The sequence below is a fragment of the Triturus cristatus genome, chromosome 2_2 (genome assembly GCF_964204655.1).
Source record: "Triturus cristatus chromosome 2_2, aTriCri1.1, whole genome shotgun sequence".
Lineage (NCBI taxonomy): Eukaryota > Metazoa > Chordata > Amphibia > Caudata > Salamandridae > Triturus > Triturus cristatus.
This window is the reverse complement of record NC_140582.1, coordinates 1126556061-1126570710: the sequence shown is the minus strand read 5'-3', so window position 1 is coordinate 1126570710 and position 14650 is coordinate 1126556061. Positions and strand designations below refer to the sequence as shown.

At 43.4% G+C, this 14650-nt stretch overlaps 1 protein-coding gene across 3 annotated transcripts in view; it reads left to right on the top strand.

Annotated features, from left to right (window-relative positions):
* Positions 1-14650, top strand: part of CTNNA2 (catenin alpha 2) — a 3048772-nt gene that overhangs the window by 732926 nt on the left and 2301196 nt on the right. For all 3 annotated transcript variants that reach the window (XM_085642663.1, XM_085642662.1, XM_085642661.1), the window contains exon 3: positions 9843-10038. In XM_085642663.1, the coding sequence (XP_085498789.1) occupies positions 9843-10038 (196 nt within the window). The remainder of the gene's footprint in view (positions 1-9842; positions 10039-14650) is intronic.

Genomic DNA, 14650 nt, shown 5'->3' with positions numbered 1-14650 from the left:
ACCATTCATTGCTGCCAATAGCATTCTATATGAACGATCTCTTTAATAGTATCTAATAAAGAAGTCAATGGTTATTTTAAATTGCTTGTGCTCATTTTCCATCCAGTAAATTTAGTGTTTGGGAGGAAAACAAGAAATTCTATTACTGTCAATGACTGTATTCAAGGGGAACATTTTAATGTAATCTTGCAAAGAACATGAGTGGAATTACCTCATGCCATTCAGTTCTGCCTGATTTCAAGTGGGCCAATTTTTCCACATCCAGTTTTTCAGGCTGTGGGAGAACCAGACATTATTTTATCATTTACCATGCAGTAATTCTGGATGGTGAAATTGCAAGAGGCTTTGGTCGCTCTAGCTGTCGAGCCACATTCCTTTTTAGGTGTCGCCTATGCAGCGCACATGCGCTGCATAGGAGGAGACCTTTAGCCATCGGTTCCCTTTTTCGCCCAAATACGTGCATGCGTTCCTTTGCCTTCAATGGCAACGTGTGCATGTGTGGCAATTCCCTTGCGGGAGCGAGCGGCAGCGCCATATGGTATCAATTTTCGCACTTTGCCGCTCGCTCCCGCAAGGGAATCGCGCAGGCTCCCTCCCCCTGCTGCCGCGCGAGGTGTGCGCGCTTTTGCTTGTTCTACTTTACAAGTATGACATGCTCCAGGGGGCAGGGAGGTCCGAGCGTTTATTCCCCTCATTCAAGGCGTAAGCCTAGCACATTGACCTCTCGGACTCCTGCACTGGGCAATTATCACAATCAACAGACCTCTCAACTGGGCACTAATGCTTTAATGGTGATTACCTGGATACTGTACTTCGACATTTCACATATGCGTGGCAAAGTTCCTTGAATACACTCCCGGGCACCTTTCACCTGCTCTTTGTCCACCTGTAGGCATGCACGGACAACTGCACCCACAATGCAACGCTGGGACATGGATAACAATGGTTCTGGCAGCAGTGAATGGTGCATTCAAGGCAACCTGCCCACCGCGGCATCCTGCCCTGCCCCTTCAACGGAACAATTCGTCAGGCTCATTGCAGACCCCGCCCCGGCGCCGAACTTGCTGGGATCTTTAAATGAGCAGTTTTGTTTATCACTTTAGGGGGATTGAAGATCCCCTATGTGTTCACTGTGGATCGCCGCCACTCCGAGACGCTAGCCTGCGAGCCCCTTTGAGTCAAATGCTTGTTTAAAGATGAGGTGGGCTATGTTTCATTGGATTGGTAACACAGAATGTACATAAAGTATGAGGTGAAAACGAAATAGTTTTATATTCTAATGGCAGGCTAACTTGCCACATGTCTTCGCCATACAAATAACTCTCAAAGACTTTAAAAAATACAATAACATGTATTGTGCCTTGTTCTAGAATGGTATGTTAATCGGAGAAGTAAAGCGCCTATGTGCCGTTGGTGTGGCTGCTAAGTGCTGTGGCTTGTCTGCTTTTTGCCGTATCGTACTGACAAGACTGTAGAAGCAGACAAATGTTTTAATTCACCAGGTTCGAACTGCTCACGCCGCCCTCATTTTCAAAGATTTATGGGTCATTGGAAATGATACACGTGGAATGTGACTCGTAACATGTTCCATTTCCATTAAGACAGTTCAGAAGGTGAATGAACCTGCTTCCGAGTTATGGATGTTAGCTTCAAACGCAGCCGTTCAGCTTTCCGAGGTCGGTAGTAGTACAGCGCTATGAAGAAACATGACGGCGGCAGGACGTCGCGTTTAAAATCCAATTGTTAGCACGGGTATTTCGGCATGGCTGCAATGTGAGGTTTGAAGTCCTCTGCTCCCGCTAGGGGCCCCAAGGACTTCACCTCCCAGAACGCTCTGCGGCGGGCAGGAGCGAGCCTATGGCAGGTGACCCGGATGCAGGCAACCTTCCCATTGGCGACCGTCTCCGGCAGGAAATCCCTGCCTTAAAGTCTGTGGTGTAAAACTACAACTCCCAGAATGCATTGACGTTGTAAGATGGCTGGCGCTGCTGCCGAAGGAGGGGTCGTGTCTCTATCTCGGGAGGGCCCCCCCGGAGGTAAGTGGGGGCGCACCGGAACTCGGGTCAGAGGTGCTGCCGGGTTTCGGCTCTCCCACTGTCTTGAGAGGATAGAAGGGGGTCACGGGAGAGGAATCTTCTGGTGCTGCGGCAGGAGGTGGGGGGAGCTGAACCTGGGGGGTCAGCACACCTGTCTGAGGGAGCCCGGGCCACACGCTGATTGCTTGTCCCAGTCCTCATGACAAGGACTATCTCAGACACTCGCCTGCACGCCGGCTCCCTCACACACCTTGGTCTCCGGACGGCTCATGTGATCTGTTGTACTTGCAAACTGCACGCACACCTCTTCTCACGCTGCACTCTTCGAACACTCACACTAAAATGGGAAAGCAGGCAGTGAGTGTTCTTTTTCTCACACCCGTTCGCCTCTAAGAGCTGTCACACATGCAGGCATACACACACACAGCCCAGTGGCCTGGCTCACACTCACTTGTTCTCCGTCCGCAATACGCACTCCTACTTTGAGTTCTCACACACAAACAAACTTCTGAAATGCAGCTTGGAGCTTTGAGTGACACACACACTCGAGCTCTGACACTCCTGTGAACACAGTTTTCTAAACTCTGACACCTACATATCTCTATTTTTATGAGCTCCGATAGCCTGTCTCTCTCACACACACTGTCTCTGATTTTTATAACAGATACTATGAGTTTGTGGGGATTGACATGCGGATTTTAGGTTTTAAAGCACACAAATATGCATTATAGGGTAACTACTGTATACTCAGTGGTGTAACGAACCTTGAGGGGATTCCTTGTAAAATGCATGGAGGGGGCTCCATGGAGGGGGCTCCCCTCCTCAGCCACCAATTTTACTGAGTGCCCCCCACCGATCCCTCACAGAGCTCGGGTGCACCCTTGCACTGCAGGGCTGATGTTGCATCACTGCATATGCTTTTCCCCTATTAGGTTAAATGAGTAGTGGTTCTGCCACAACGCACAAACTACAATAAACTTCTCCTCTATCCCCTCCTACCTTGGGATTTCATTAAATGTTACAAACAATGATCTGTCTAAACACTTATTTAAACAAGCATTGGCATAGCCAATAGGTCTCGCCTTTGGGACCTTATAAGTGTTTAGCCATGCAACAGTTGATGTTGTTGCACAAACGATATTGTGCTGCATAACTAAATACTTATAAGGCCCCAAAGGTGAGACCTATTGGCTATACCAATGCTTGTTTAATTCTAATGGTGGAGTATACTATACTCTTCGCTGCCAGAAAACGTGTATGCCTTCCCTCCCCTTCTCTCCATAACTTACTCTCTACCCCACACAGGGGTTCCCGCCTACACATACCACATGCTCTGTGCAAGTGGTAAATGTATATGTTAAACCAGACAGAATTGGGAATTGCATGCAGTATTACTGACTGGAAAAAGATTTACTGCAGCATAATGGTAACTTTGCATCTGAAGTTACATTGTGGTAAATTAATCCCAGTAGCATGCAACTGGTAATTAGGGCCTTAATGTATTTCCAGAAACAGATGAGTTGTCACCCTTCTTTTACCATATTTTGCAAATATACAGTAATCAACTTACTGATGTGACACAACAGCACCTAAGGTACTCGATAGCCAAGGAGCTGACATCTCTATAGCAGGTGTATTTAACATGATTATGTCCTCCTTTGAAAAGTCTGAAAATACAACATGGTAAAGAGATCAATGAAGCATCATAAAAGTCATAAAGCATGATTCAAGGCACACAAATAAACATGTTGCAACCGCTTCTTCTATAGTTATTCCTGGAACTCTACCTGTTGTCTTCCACGATGTAGTCCTCACTCCAGCGAACCCTCAAGTGATACTGTGCCTCATTTGAAGCAGATAGAGCTCCCACAGCATTGCCCTTCCCCAGTATTGCCCTTCTCTGTCCTCTCCTGTTAGACCTGGCATCTTTTGGCGTGGTTGCCCCTGACTTTTTGCCTCTACCTCCTGTATTTTTGATGCTATGCTGGATGTCGTTTTTCCTGGTATAGATGCTTTGGGCACTTTGCCACTGCTGATCAGTGTCAAGGTGCAAGTGCTCCCTAGGGAAATTGTGATGTAATTGGCTATACATGTTTGGCATATTTGTTCTACCTGCAAGGCCCTAGTAAAGTGCACTGAGAGTGCCAGGGCTGGTAGTACAAATGCTACTAGTGGGCTGCAGCACTGATTGTGCCACCCACAGGAGTAGCCCTAAAATGATGTCTCAGGCCTGCTTGCAGTGCCTATGTGCAGTCCAGGACTGCCATGTCGACCTGGCTAGTGCAACTACTGACAACATGGTAAAGAGATCCATGAAGCATCATAAAAGTCATAAAGCATGATTCAAGGCACACAAATAAACATGTAGCAACCGCTTCTTCTATAGTTATACCTGGAACTCTACCTATTGTCTTCCACGATGTAGTCCTCACTCCAGCGAACCCTCAAGTGATACTGTGCCTCATTTGAAGCAGATAGAGCTCCCACAGCATTGCCCTTCCCCAGTACTGCCCTTCTCTGTCCTCTCCCTATTGCCGATCCCCTGCCCACCACCCACCGCAATATCCTGCTTCCAGTAATTGCCCGCTGAAAGCCTGTTATTTGTCCAAGAATTATGAATGAAATGCATGTACACATCTGGTATTTCGGGGTCTGCACCGTAGTCCACCTTATTCCACATTCCAATCACAATCAGAGATTTCAGCACCCTCAGTGCCCACACATTAAATAATGGGCTACTTGTAATGATGCTCAGAGATTTCTATTGCAGGAACAAAACCTGAATTTCAAGGTAGTATATTAACATAATTCCAGTATTGTTTATACCGGTTAAATTTGTAGGCTGGTGCTCCATATAGGAATGCTATAAATCCTCTTTATGTATAAAGCAAGCAAGGTCTTGGTTGTGTCTCTTAGTAGTGGAATCATCCCCAGTGATCCTATCTGTGTGCTTCATTTGTGGTTCATCCTAGGGAATATATGGATGCTTCTGATGGACACGCTTCTTTAGCTATTTTTTCTTGTAACTGGAGAATTGTAGCTAGGTATTCGGGTTCCATGTATTGAAAAGTTTTGCTGTTCCTGATAACAATCATTCAATCTGGCTTTAACAGGCTGCATTAAGATCCACCCCAGGCATACAAGGTTGACATTAAGAACATTTCACTTAGCCAAGGTGTATCGAGAAGCTGGCATCCACAAATATCCCATAACCTTGATTCAAGAAAGGCCCCATTTTCTGTCACCATCTGAAGAGCTTGGCTGTTATGGAAGATGGTGTGGAAGCACACACATTATGAAATGTCATGGTGTAGATTTCCTATGCAGGATCTTAAACTCAATTATGTGGGCCCCCTTAATCTCTAAAAGAAGTAGGAAACTATTACTGAATACCGTTTACAATTATAATATGTATTAGAACATTGAAATGTTGGGAGCTCCGAGGTTCTAATAACCAGTAGAAGCCCAGATCATCAACATTCCAATGTTTAACAAAGTCCTCACGGAGCCCGAGAAGATTTCAGCCCCCTCGGGCTCTGTGAGGCCCTCTAGGGGCAGAATATTCTAATACCCTTAGAGCCCTCATTAGCAGACTCTACTGGCCATTAAAGGCACGCTCCCTTGTTAAAGGCCCTTGCCTTAGACTGGGGCCTTTTACGCTGGAGCGGGCCTTTAGTGGCCGGTAGAGCCTGCTACGGTGGGCTCTAAGGCTATAATGCACTCTGAAAACCCCCAACTTTGAAACACAATTGTGAGAATACTCTTCTGACATGAAGTGACGTTTCCCATTGGATATCACTGGATGTGTTGACAATGCCATCTTTAAAGTAACCTGCAGTTAAAAACCAAAAACTGTTATGAGGTCAGTATTAAAATCCATGGTAGGTGGTGACAGTTCAAGATTTAGCTGGCATTACTATTATGAAATATAGTCTTCGATATTACTGATAGTGTGATCAGAGTTGCAGGTGGTGGAGGATTCTACTTTCATCAATTTGTGCACGTCCCTTATAAGCAAATGTTTCCTATAGCCACCAATGTTTCTACCAATTCGAATTTTTCACATTAGACTCATTTTCCAGAAATCTATAAAGATGCCTCACTGCAGTATCATGCTAGGCTGATAGTGCACATGTTATAGGGGGAGAGAAAGTCATTGTTATGAGTATGGTTTTTGTCCTGGAAGATGGTGTCTCTGTGTAAGGCACCGCCACAATTATGTTGTGGGAGCTATTTGATCATAAGTCAAGGGGGATACTGGCAACATAAGGACAGATTTCCAAAGTTGTCATGTAACGGCGAGCAGCAAAGTTGCTGCACTGTGTTGTGTGAGGGTGAGAGAGCAGGACAATCGACTAAGATATGTCACTCCTTCTCTCTTCTGTGATGTCTAGCATAGGTTGGGTGCTGAAAGGATACCATTCCAGTACAAACTGCTATGGCTAGATAAACTCATTATTCCCACGTGGTACAGTGCAGCACACATGCATAGTAAGAAACATGTGAGGAGATGAAAGAATTTCTCCTTTTTTAACACCAACTACAAATATGCATCATTTTGTGGCAAAACGCCCTGTCCACAAATGTTAGTAAACAGGGTTTGGCGTCAACATCCATATGTGGTTATATGGGAACACACATGCACTACCCATGCTACTCCCCCTTGATGCAAAACAAGCAAGTTTAGGACTATTTTCCAGTGCAAATAGAGATTTGCGGTGAAAAATACATCTCAAATAAACATTTTGCCCCTGTTTCGATTACTTTTGTGATGCAAATTGGTGCACAATGTTAGTAAATCTGCCCAAAGATATGTTATCATGTCACTAGTGACGCTCTACCAGCTGGTACACTGGTGATGATACACAAGCATTATGCACATTTACAAATAATTGGCGATGCATCAAATGCAAATGAGAGAAAGATAACAGAACAGTGTGTTGGGACTCAGCAATAGCCACATCAGTTTATCAAATATCTACTCTGTGGCTGATGCATTTTACAGTAACTGTTATCTGTGGTGTATGAATCTTAGATCCACACCGAATTGTGGCTCTTGAATAGATGGGGTGAGATTGCTCTGGCTGCACATTATTGGCTGGTGCAATGCAGCAGTCTATAACTCCCAGGCAGGATGAGAAGTAGATAAAAGAAAATTGAGTAATCTGTCAAAAAGGCAAGTGCCATTTGAGCCATATTAGAAAGGATCATAGGGGTCTCTATTATTTTCTAAAAGCCAATCTGACACATTGAGTACACTATTAAATTCACAAGTGCACAGAATGTCAACAAAACAAGCCCTTTAACTATACATGAGACTTGATAGATAAGAAACATACGTGCATTATTTTGACAACTATATAGCAATAGAAAATACAATGATATTACCAATCTTGGCACTTCCTATTGCACAAATTAAAAAGTATATAATCATGGCAGCCTAGTTGGTCATGAATACAAACAACATCCAAAGATAGATATCAGTGACAAAATGTACATAAAAGTATGGCACTTTAAAATAGTATCTTCTACGACATTCGACACTTCTGTTGACATCATCAACAGCACCGCCCCCAGCACCTCTGGAGGATTTTAAGAAAGTAAAGCCTATGTGTTAAACGTCATAGAATGCCCGGCCTGGGGAGACTGTTGAACAGTATTCTGGCCTTCTGAAGCCTATTCTTTGGACAGAGGTCCAGAAGTGCAGGCACCCCTAGGAGCTGGTCCTATGGCTGCATTTTATGTGTCATGACGAGTGTAAAAAATTACTCTGACACATTTTATTTTGGATTTTAAGTGCTTTATTTAAAAAATACAGAATCAACAAACATTATTAATTAACATTGCAATATTTATATTTATGTCTGATTATTGATCCTGTTTGATTTTAATGGTGAATCCAAATAATGGTTGTTTCAATTTGGTGACCCCATGAAATAGCCAATAGGCTTTCCTAACATTTTAATGTGGTGTCCCCTTGACAAAATCAATAGGCTTGCCTTATATGTTGATGTGATGACCCCTTGACAAAGACAATCGGTTTGTGTCATATTTTCATATTATGTCCCCTTGACAAAGCCAATAGGTCTGTTTTCTGAAAAATAGCAACCCTATAATTATGTTGTTGCATCTGATATAGATGAGGGGTATTGTTGTTATAGAGTCATGACCCACTAGGTGTCAAATGTGATTCAAGAATGTCATCAACGTTATTGCCATCTGCCCCATTTTACATTGATGCACAACATTTAGTAGTGTATTTGTGTGTAATAAATGTACATTTCATTTTCCAATGAAAACACACTGATTGGACAATCATTTCTTGAGCCTACGCCACCTCCCCGGAGTAGTCCTTGGACTGCTCTGCTGTGCTACCCTGAAAGAGTTGTGCTACAATGGGTTACTTGGTTTCCAGTGAGGAAACAACTGTGGGCCTATGACTTGTGCAGACCTCCCATCCTGCACAACTAATAACCCAAATATATATAGAGGTCATCAGCCTTCAATGGTCTTCCAGGACATAGCAAAGAGTTATAACTTGCTCTGGTACACCAACTCCCATTGTCCACTAGAAGTGCTGTTTTTGTAAAGGTTGTGATGGCTACCCAGGAAAACATCTTGTTCTGCAAGAGTGAATTTCATCATCCAAAATTGAATAGGATATGTCTGAAAGATGTCCTTGGTCTGGTACTAATCCTCAAGTCTTTCAAGTATGTCACATTGAACCTAGAATAGGTGGTAGGACATGTTTCAGTGGTTGTTGTTTCAAGTGTCCTCTTTATAATGTCTTGTACAGGTCTTCTTAAAGAAGATTCCAACGTTTGCACTGAGCTCAACTAATCGAGTTTTCCAAATTGTAGGCTGAGTGACTGAGAACTTGTTATCGGAGATGGAAAAGACAACCTCCCTAATTTCTGACTGGTATAGTGTAGATTCCAAGAGGCATCAGACACCTCCTACAGATAGGCCCAGAATTCTGCAAGGTCCCAGATACAGAGGAAGTCTCCAGTGCATCACTCGCTTTGGTGAAGTACTTTCGGACCATGTGTACAGCACATGGGTGTTTCCTAGAATCTGTGTCAAAGTGGAGTGGATTTATAAGAGCCAGTCCTGAAGGCCTGGCAGATACACTATAGGCTGTACAGCCACTACCCTTGAAATACAACAACCGAGAAACCGCAAGTATCTAACTATCTGACTAACGTCACTTAAGTCACAATGATCTATGTTATCACTATAATGCTTTAGCGTCAGGTCCAATATATATCACACCTGATAACTGCAACTGAGGCATTTATAATTTATAGGGTGTGATTGTTATTGCCTATTCTGTGTTTTAGCTTTAAAATGTGGCAAAACCTGTATTTTAGTACTTATTGTATCGTATGTGCAAGGCACCACCCCTAGTAAATATAAGTGGGATTTACTTTTTAAAATTTACCTGGGGAAAAACGTGGGGGTAGTGTTTGTCACCAATCTTGTAACAGGAGTTATTACACATATGTGAATTACTCGAGTTCGTTGGGCTTAAATTGGAGAGTACAATGTAGTGATTAATGTTGTGGTGCCTACGAGAGTCTCAATAGTTTGTGGATAGAGATTACAATTGATGAAACTACTCAGCAGGCTGGAGAATACAGCGGAGATAAAAATAATTCATTGATGAAAAAATGTTCAATTTCATTTATGGATTGTTCAATTCAATGTGGAAGTTGAAGGTGTCCCATCAACAAAATATGTATAATTTGACATTGATTACATAGTATGTGTACATTAAATATGTTTACAATATTCTCCTTCTATCAGGTGACTACACTTGTTAATACAAGCAACAAGGGTCCGTCTGGAAAAAAGAAAGGAAGATCGAAGAAAGCTCATGTACTTGCAGCTTCTGTAGAACAGGCAACTCAGAACTTTTTGGAAAAAGGAGAGCAGATTGCCAAAGAAAGCCATGACCTTAAAGAGGAATTAATTGGGGCTGTGGAAGATGTCCGAAAACAAGGTATGTAGGATACAAGCTTCTTTGAATTCCTAGAAGTGAATATGCTTTGAATTGTTACATGTGACATCTATTTCTGCTTTCTTCCCTATGATGTGGGAAGAAAACTATGGATGGCATATTTTCTTTGAATGACATGTCAGTGGCAAAATTGCTCTGAGTGACACATAGATTGTTTTGGTGTAATATTTAGAAAACGTTTGTGAGAAAATCACTCTTTTTGCACCGTCACCCCATTTTCTGCTGACCTTTGCTGCAGTTTTTTTTTGCTCTGCACATCAGCATACTACTGCTCAGTCTGCTGTGTTTGTGCTCTGATCACTAAGGTGTGGTAACATTATCTAAACCCATATTCACATATTTAGCTGTCCAATAAGGTTATAGTATATGGTGCCGCAAATACATTGATGGTATGGAGTTTAAATATTACCTTTGGACTGAAGCACATAATGCGCCTTCCATTAGGCTAATAAGAAAATTATGACTTCAGACCTATAATTGTGCCTGACTTTTCTAGATTTTAAACCTGCAGTCATAACTGTCCAAATATCCTTTATCTTGTCAGAAAGCAACACTAGCTTTAAAAAATATTAAGTTAGTATCCCCTTGCAGGCCTTGTAGCTCACAATGTAAGGTGCCAAGTGTTTAAAACTGGAACATGTGAGAAATCAGTCATGGCAAGCTTCTACAGCTACTAGCTCCCAAAGGGTATTTTCACTATAAAGTGATGTAGCTGTTTCCATAGAAAATCTACAGTACAGTTAAAGTATAATTTTTGATAACACTGGTTTGGTATAAGCTACCGAGTCCATTCAACGACTCTCTTTAATATTTATTACAAATCCGTTCAATGGTAAATCTTGATTTTTGATCAATATACAGGAAAAGTAACATTTAAAAAGTTAGACTTTGCCTTCCTAAAGATCCAGTTGGCTAATTAGCATTAGTATGCCTGCACCTGCCCCTCCTTTTATTGCTTTCTGCTTGATGAGGTGCAGAAACTGATCCCTGTGATGAAACAATTGTATGATCCTTTTAGCAGGAAAACCTGGGTGTGAGGTATGAAACTCATCCTCTCTCGGGAAAGGCAGTTGTAGAGTCATCATAAACTTCATTAAGCTGATAGGAACTGGTTTGGGACCTGCTCATTCACAGTTAACTGTAGAATTAAATTCTTTAGAAGAGGGTTCTTTACTACCAGAGTTAACTGTAGCCAGACTGTCTTCAATCCAGTAGGAGAGCTTGTCACAGAACCGGTTTGTTAAGTTTGAGGACCAGTCTCCTCCATTACCAAAAAGGTTCAGTCATCCTGATTTTCCTGGAGAAAGGTACATAGAGGGTTAGCCTGCAGAAAGACAAACACAATGTTCTGAAAAAAGAGAAGGTTTGCATTTTGAGGCATTTGTTCCCATCGGCTGGGAAGTGACCAGGAGCCACCACCATCAACTGGCAAGTGAATTGTACAAAAGTGGCACCTAACCCCCAGGTCCTCAGAAAGGAGGATACCTGCTGGGCGTGGCCTGCTCCCACTTAAAGCCAGGATTATTAAGCATCAGTTGGCTCACCTTGTGTGTGGCTAAAGGGACATCAAAAGCTACAAGAGCTATGTTCATGTATTGACCAGTGGCAAGTGGAGCTGTGCTGACTGTGCTGATGGCCTCTGCTGGAGGGAGCCCTGGACTTTAAGAGCTGTCCTGATATCCTGAGAGACTTAGAAAGGATCAAGAGACTCGTTGGTCCAGGAAACAACCATGACAGGCAAGAAAATCAGGATGGGTCCACTCAGAGCATTTTGTGGCCCAAAAAAAAACTTTTTTGTGCTAAACTATCAAGCTAAGCTGTGGCCTGCCTGGTTACAGCTTCGAAGCTTTCCCCACTGGAAGTTTTTGAGCTCCAAACAACCGCAGCCGGTGAAGGTAAGATCAGTGGGGCAGGGGGTCAAGGTGGTGGGGAGTCAACATAGGACGATGAGGGAGAATAAAAGAAAAAAAAGAAAAACACTTACCTAGCGCTCGCCGCATTGCCGAGTCGGCGATGCGGCGAGCGCAAGGTAAGTGTTTTTTTAATCTTTATTTTGTTTTCCCTCGTCATCGTATGTTGACTCCCTTACACCCAGCCCTCCTGCCCCACCGCTCTTACCTGCACCTGCCGTGGCTGGCTTAATAAATGAAAGGGCTAGTGCAGTGCTTTGGGGTTCTTTGCAGCATGACACACAATAACTGCTGTAGAAGTGGGTACTGGTACCCCTGGGACCTTTTACCCTGATAAGGAGAGGCCTGGAATCACCCCCACCCCTCAGGTTAGTAATAGACAAAAATGTGTCACCCCAAGACACCTTGTTCAGAGTACACTGGACCTGTGGACGGCACCTGCTGTTTGAGACCAGTGAGGAAATATGAAGGGCTAGACCTGCTCCCACTTGCACCCAGGACAAATAAGTAGACTGCAGGTATCAGTTGTCTGGCCTCATCGTGGCTACAGTTACACAACAAGCTGCAAGAGGATTTTTTCCTAAAATGCCCACCTGACAATACCATCTGGAATTGACCTGGACCCTACTGTAGCTAAGAACATTTCAATAAATGCCAAAGGATATAAACAGCAGTAGCCAGCAACTGTTTGCTCGCTCTTATTTTGTTGTTTCTGTACTCCTGTGGTACGATTGTTGCCCCCATATTACTCCTAATTTACTCAAGCAGTCATAATCACATAATTTCGCATCACCAAAATAATCCATAATTACATAAACTATTCCAATTACTCTGGCGTAATTACAATTTCACACACACCTAGCAAAAATGTTTACAGCTTCTTGGAGCCCTCGTCAGACACAGCCTGAAGCTCTGTTCTGTCAGAAGATTCTGATTTCTGAAAAAGACACTAAGGGGCATATTTACAAGCCCCTATCATCAATGACGTTGTGATGGCGTTAGGGGCCTCGTCTTATTTACATGGCAGTGTTAAGCTACTTACTGCACCCTTTGACGCTGTACTTAGGGTGAAAGAGGAGGGCAATGGGTATTGCGGTGGACGTTCCGCCACAGCACCCATTGATTTTGATGCTGCCCACTACTTATAAGGGTGGCGTAAATAGGAGGCAGCACCAAAATTAAGACCAGGGAAAACCTGGTCTTAAACTGGCGAAACAAGGAGAAATGCTTTATTTCTCCTAGATTTTGCTGTTTCCATGTGTGCTGCACTGTACAGCACACATAGAAACAGCAAAATGCTATTGATTGTTTATGTGCAGGAAGGTGACTCTTCCTGCACATAAGCAATCAAAACGAAATGACATTTTGCACTATATATGTGTGCTGCATTACGCAGCACACATACATGTTACAAAACGTATTTTAAAGATTGTTTATATGCAGGACGGGAGACCTTCTTCCACATGAACAATCTTCCACTCAATGCAGGAACCCTTGCACTATGGTACAGGGGTGCCTGCGTTGGCTCTAGGCTGCTAAGTTTAGCACCAGCGCAGGGGGATACGCAGGGCTGCACCATATTGTACTAAATATGGTGCAGCCCTGTGTTTCTAAAGTGGTGGTGTGCTGCGTTAAGCCAGGTAGGCTAATGCCGCACTCCATCACTTCATTGTAAATATGCCCCTAAGTCCAAGGATAAAAATCTTGACCGGGCATAGGAGCGAAAGTATGCGATCAGCAAGAGGACATCGCTGGGGGCAATATTCAACTTTTCCCACCCAGAGCTAATCCTGACATAACATGTATATTTCTAAAGCACACGTTCACCCCTGACGGGGCATCTTAGCGCTGAATAACAGATGTTTATTGTTTCCCAACTCAATGGTACTCATTTTATCAACCTCAGATGGATGAAAGGTTGAGTAGACCTGCCAGGATTTGAACCTGTGACCATGAGGTCAAACACAGACCCTTGCAGTGGATGCATTAGCCCACTGAGCCACCAGACCCAGCTATGAACAGCACAGCTTCACCAGCACCTTGTTCAATGCCTTTCCAACGTCATACAGCACTCCTCCTTGTTGCCTTGCCCCACTGAGTATTTTGACTTCTATGTTAGAGACTAAGTCTTAATGTAAAACCTACGACTGGGTCAAACCTGGTTAGTGTACCCGACCCGCGCTCCATTGCGGTTGCCTTCAATTCACAACTAGGTCCAGTTCTACTGCGACCATTGACTACCATTGGCACTTTTTGAAACTCTTTTTACTTAAAACTTTAAAAATTAAGTTCCCTTTATTGGATTACAGTTGTTTTTGTGTCATTTTCTTTATTAAAGTAGTGTCCATTTTTTCATAAATTGGAGTGGGATTATTATTGTGTTGTGGTTGTGACTTCATAACTGTTTTGGTACTTCCACATGCTTTAACCCCTTCAGTGCCCGCCTCTTTCCCCGCCCTGTGCCGGCCGTTGTATTAGCGGGCGGGGTTTATGACGAGCTGGTCTCGTCATGGGCACAGCGCGACCGCGGCCCATGACGAGACCAGCTCGTCACGGGCATTGAAGAGGTTAAACATTTTCTCTAAGCAAAGCCTGTCAGCTCTATGCCTTAGCTATTAGGGGATGATTTCAGGTTTAAATTACTGACACCTTTCACTAGATATAACACTTTAGTGCCTTTGTTA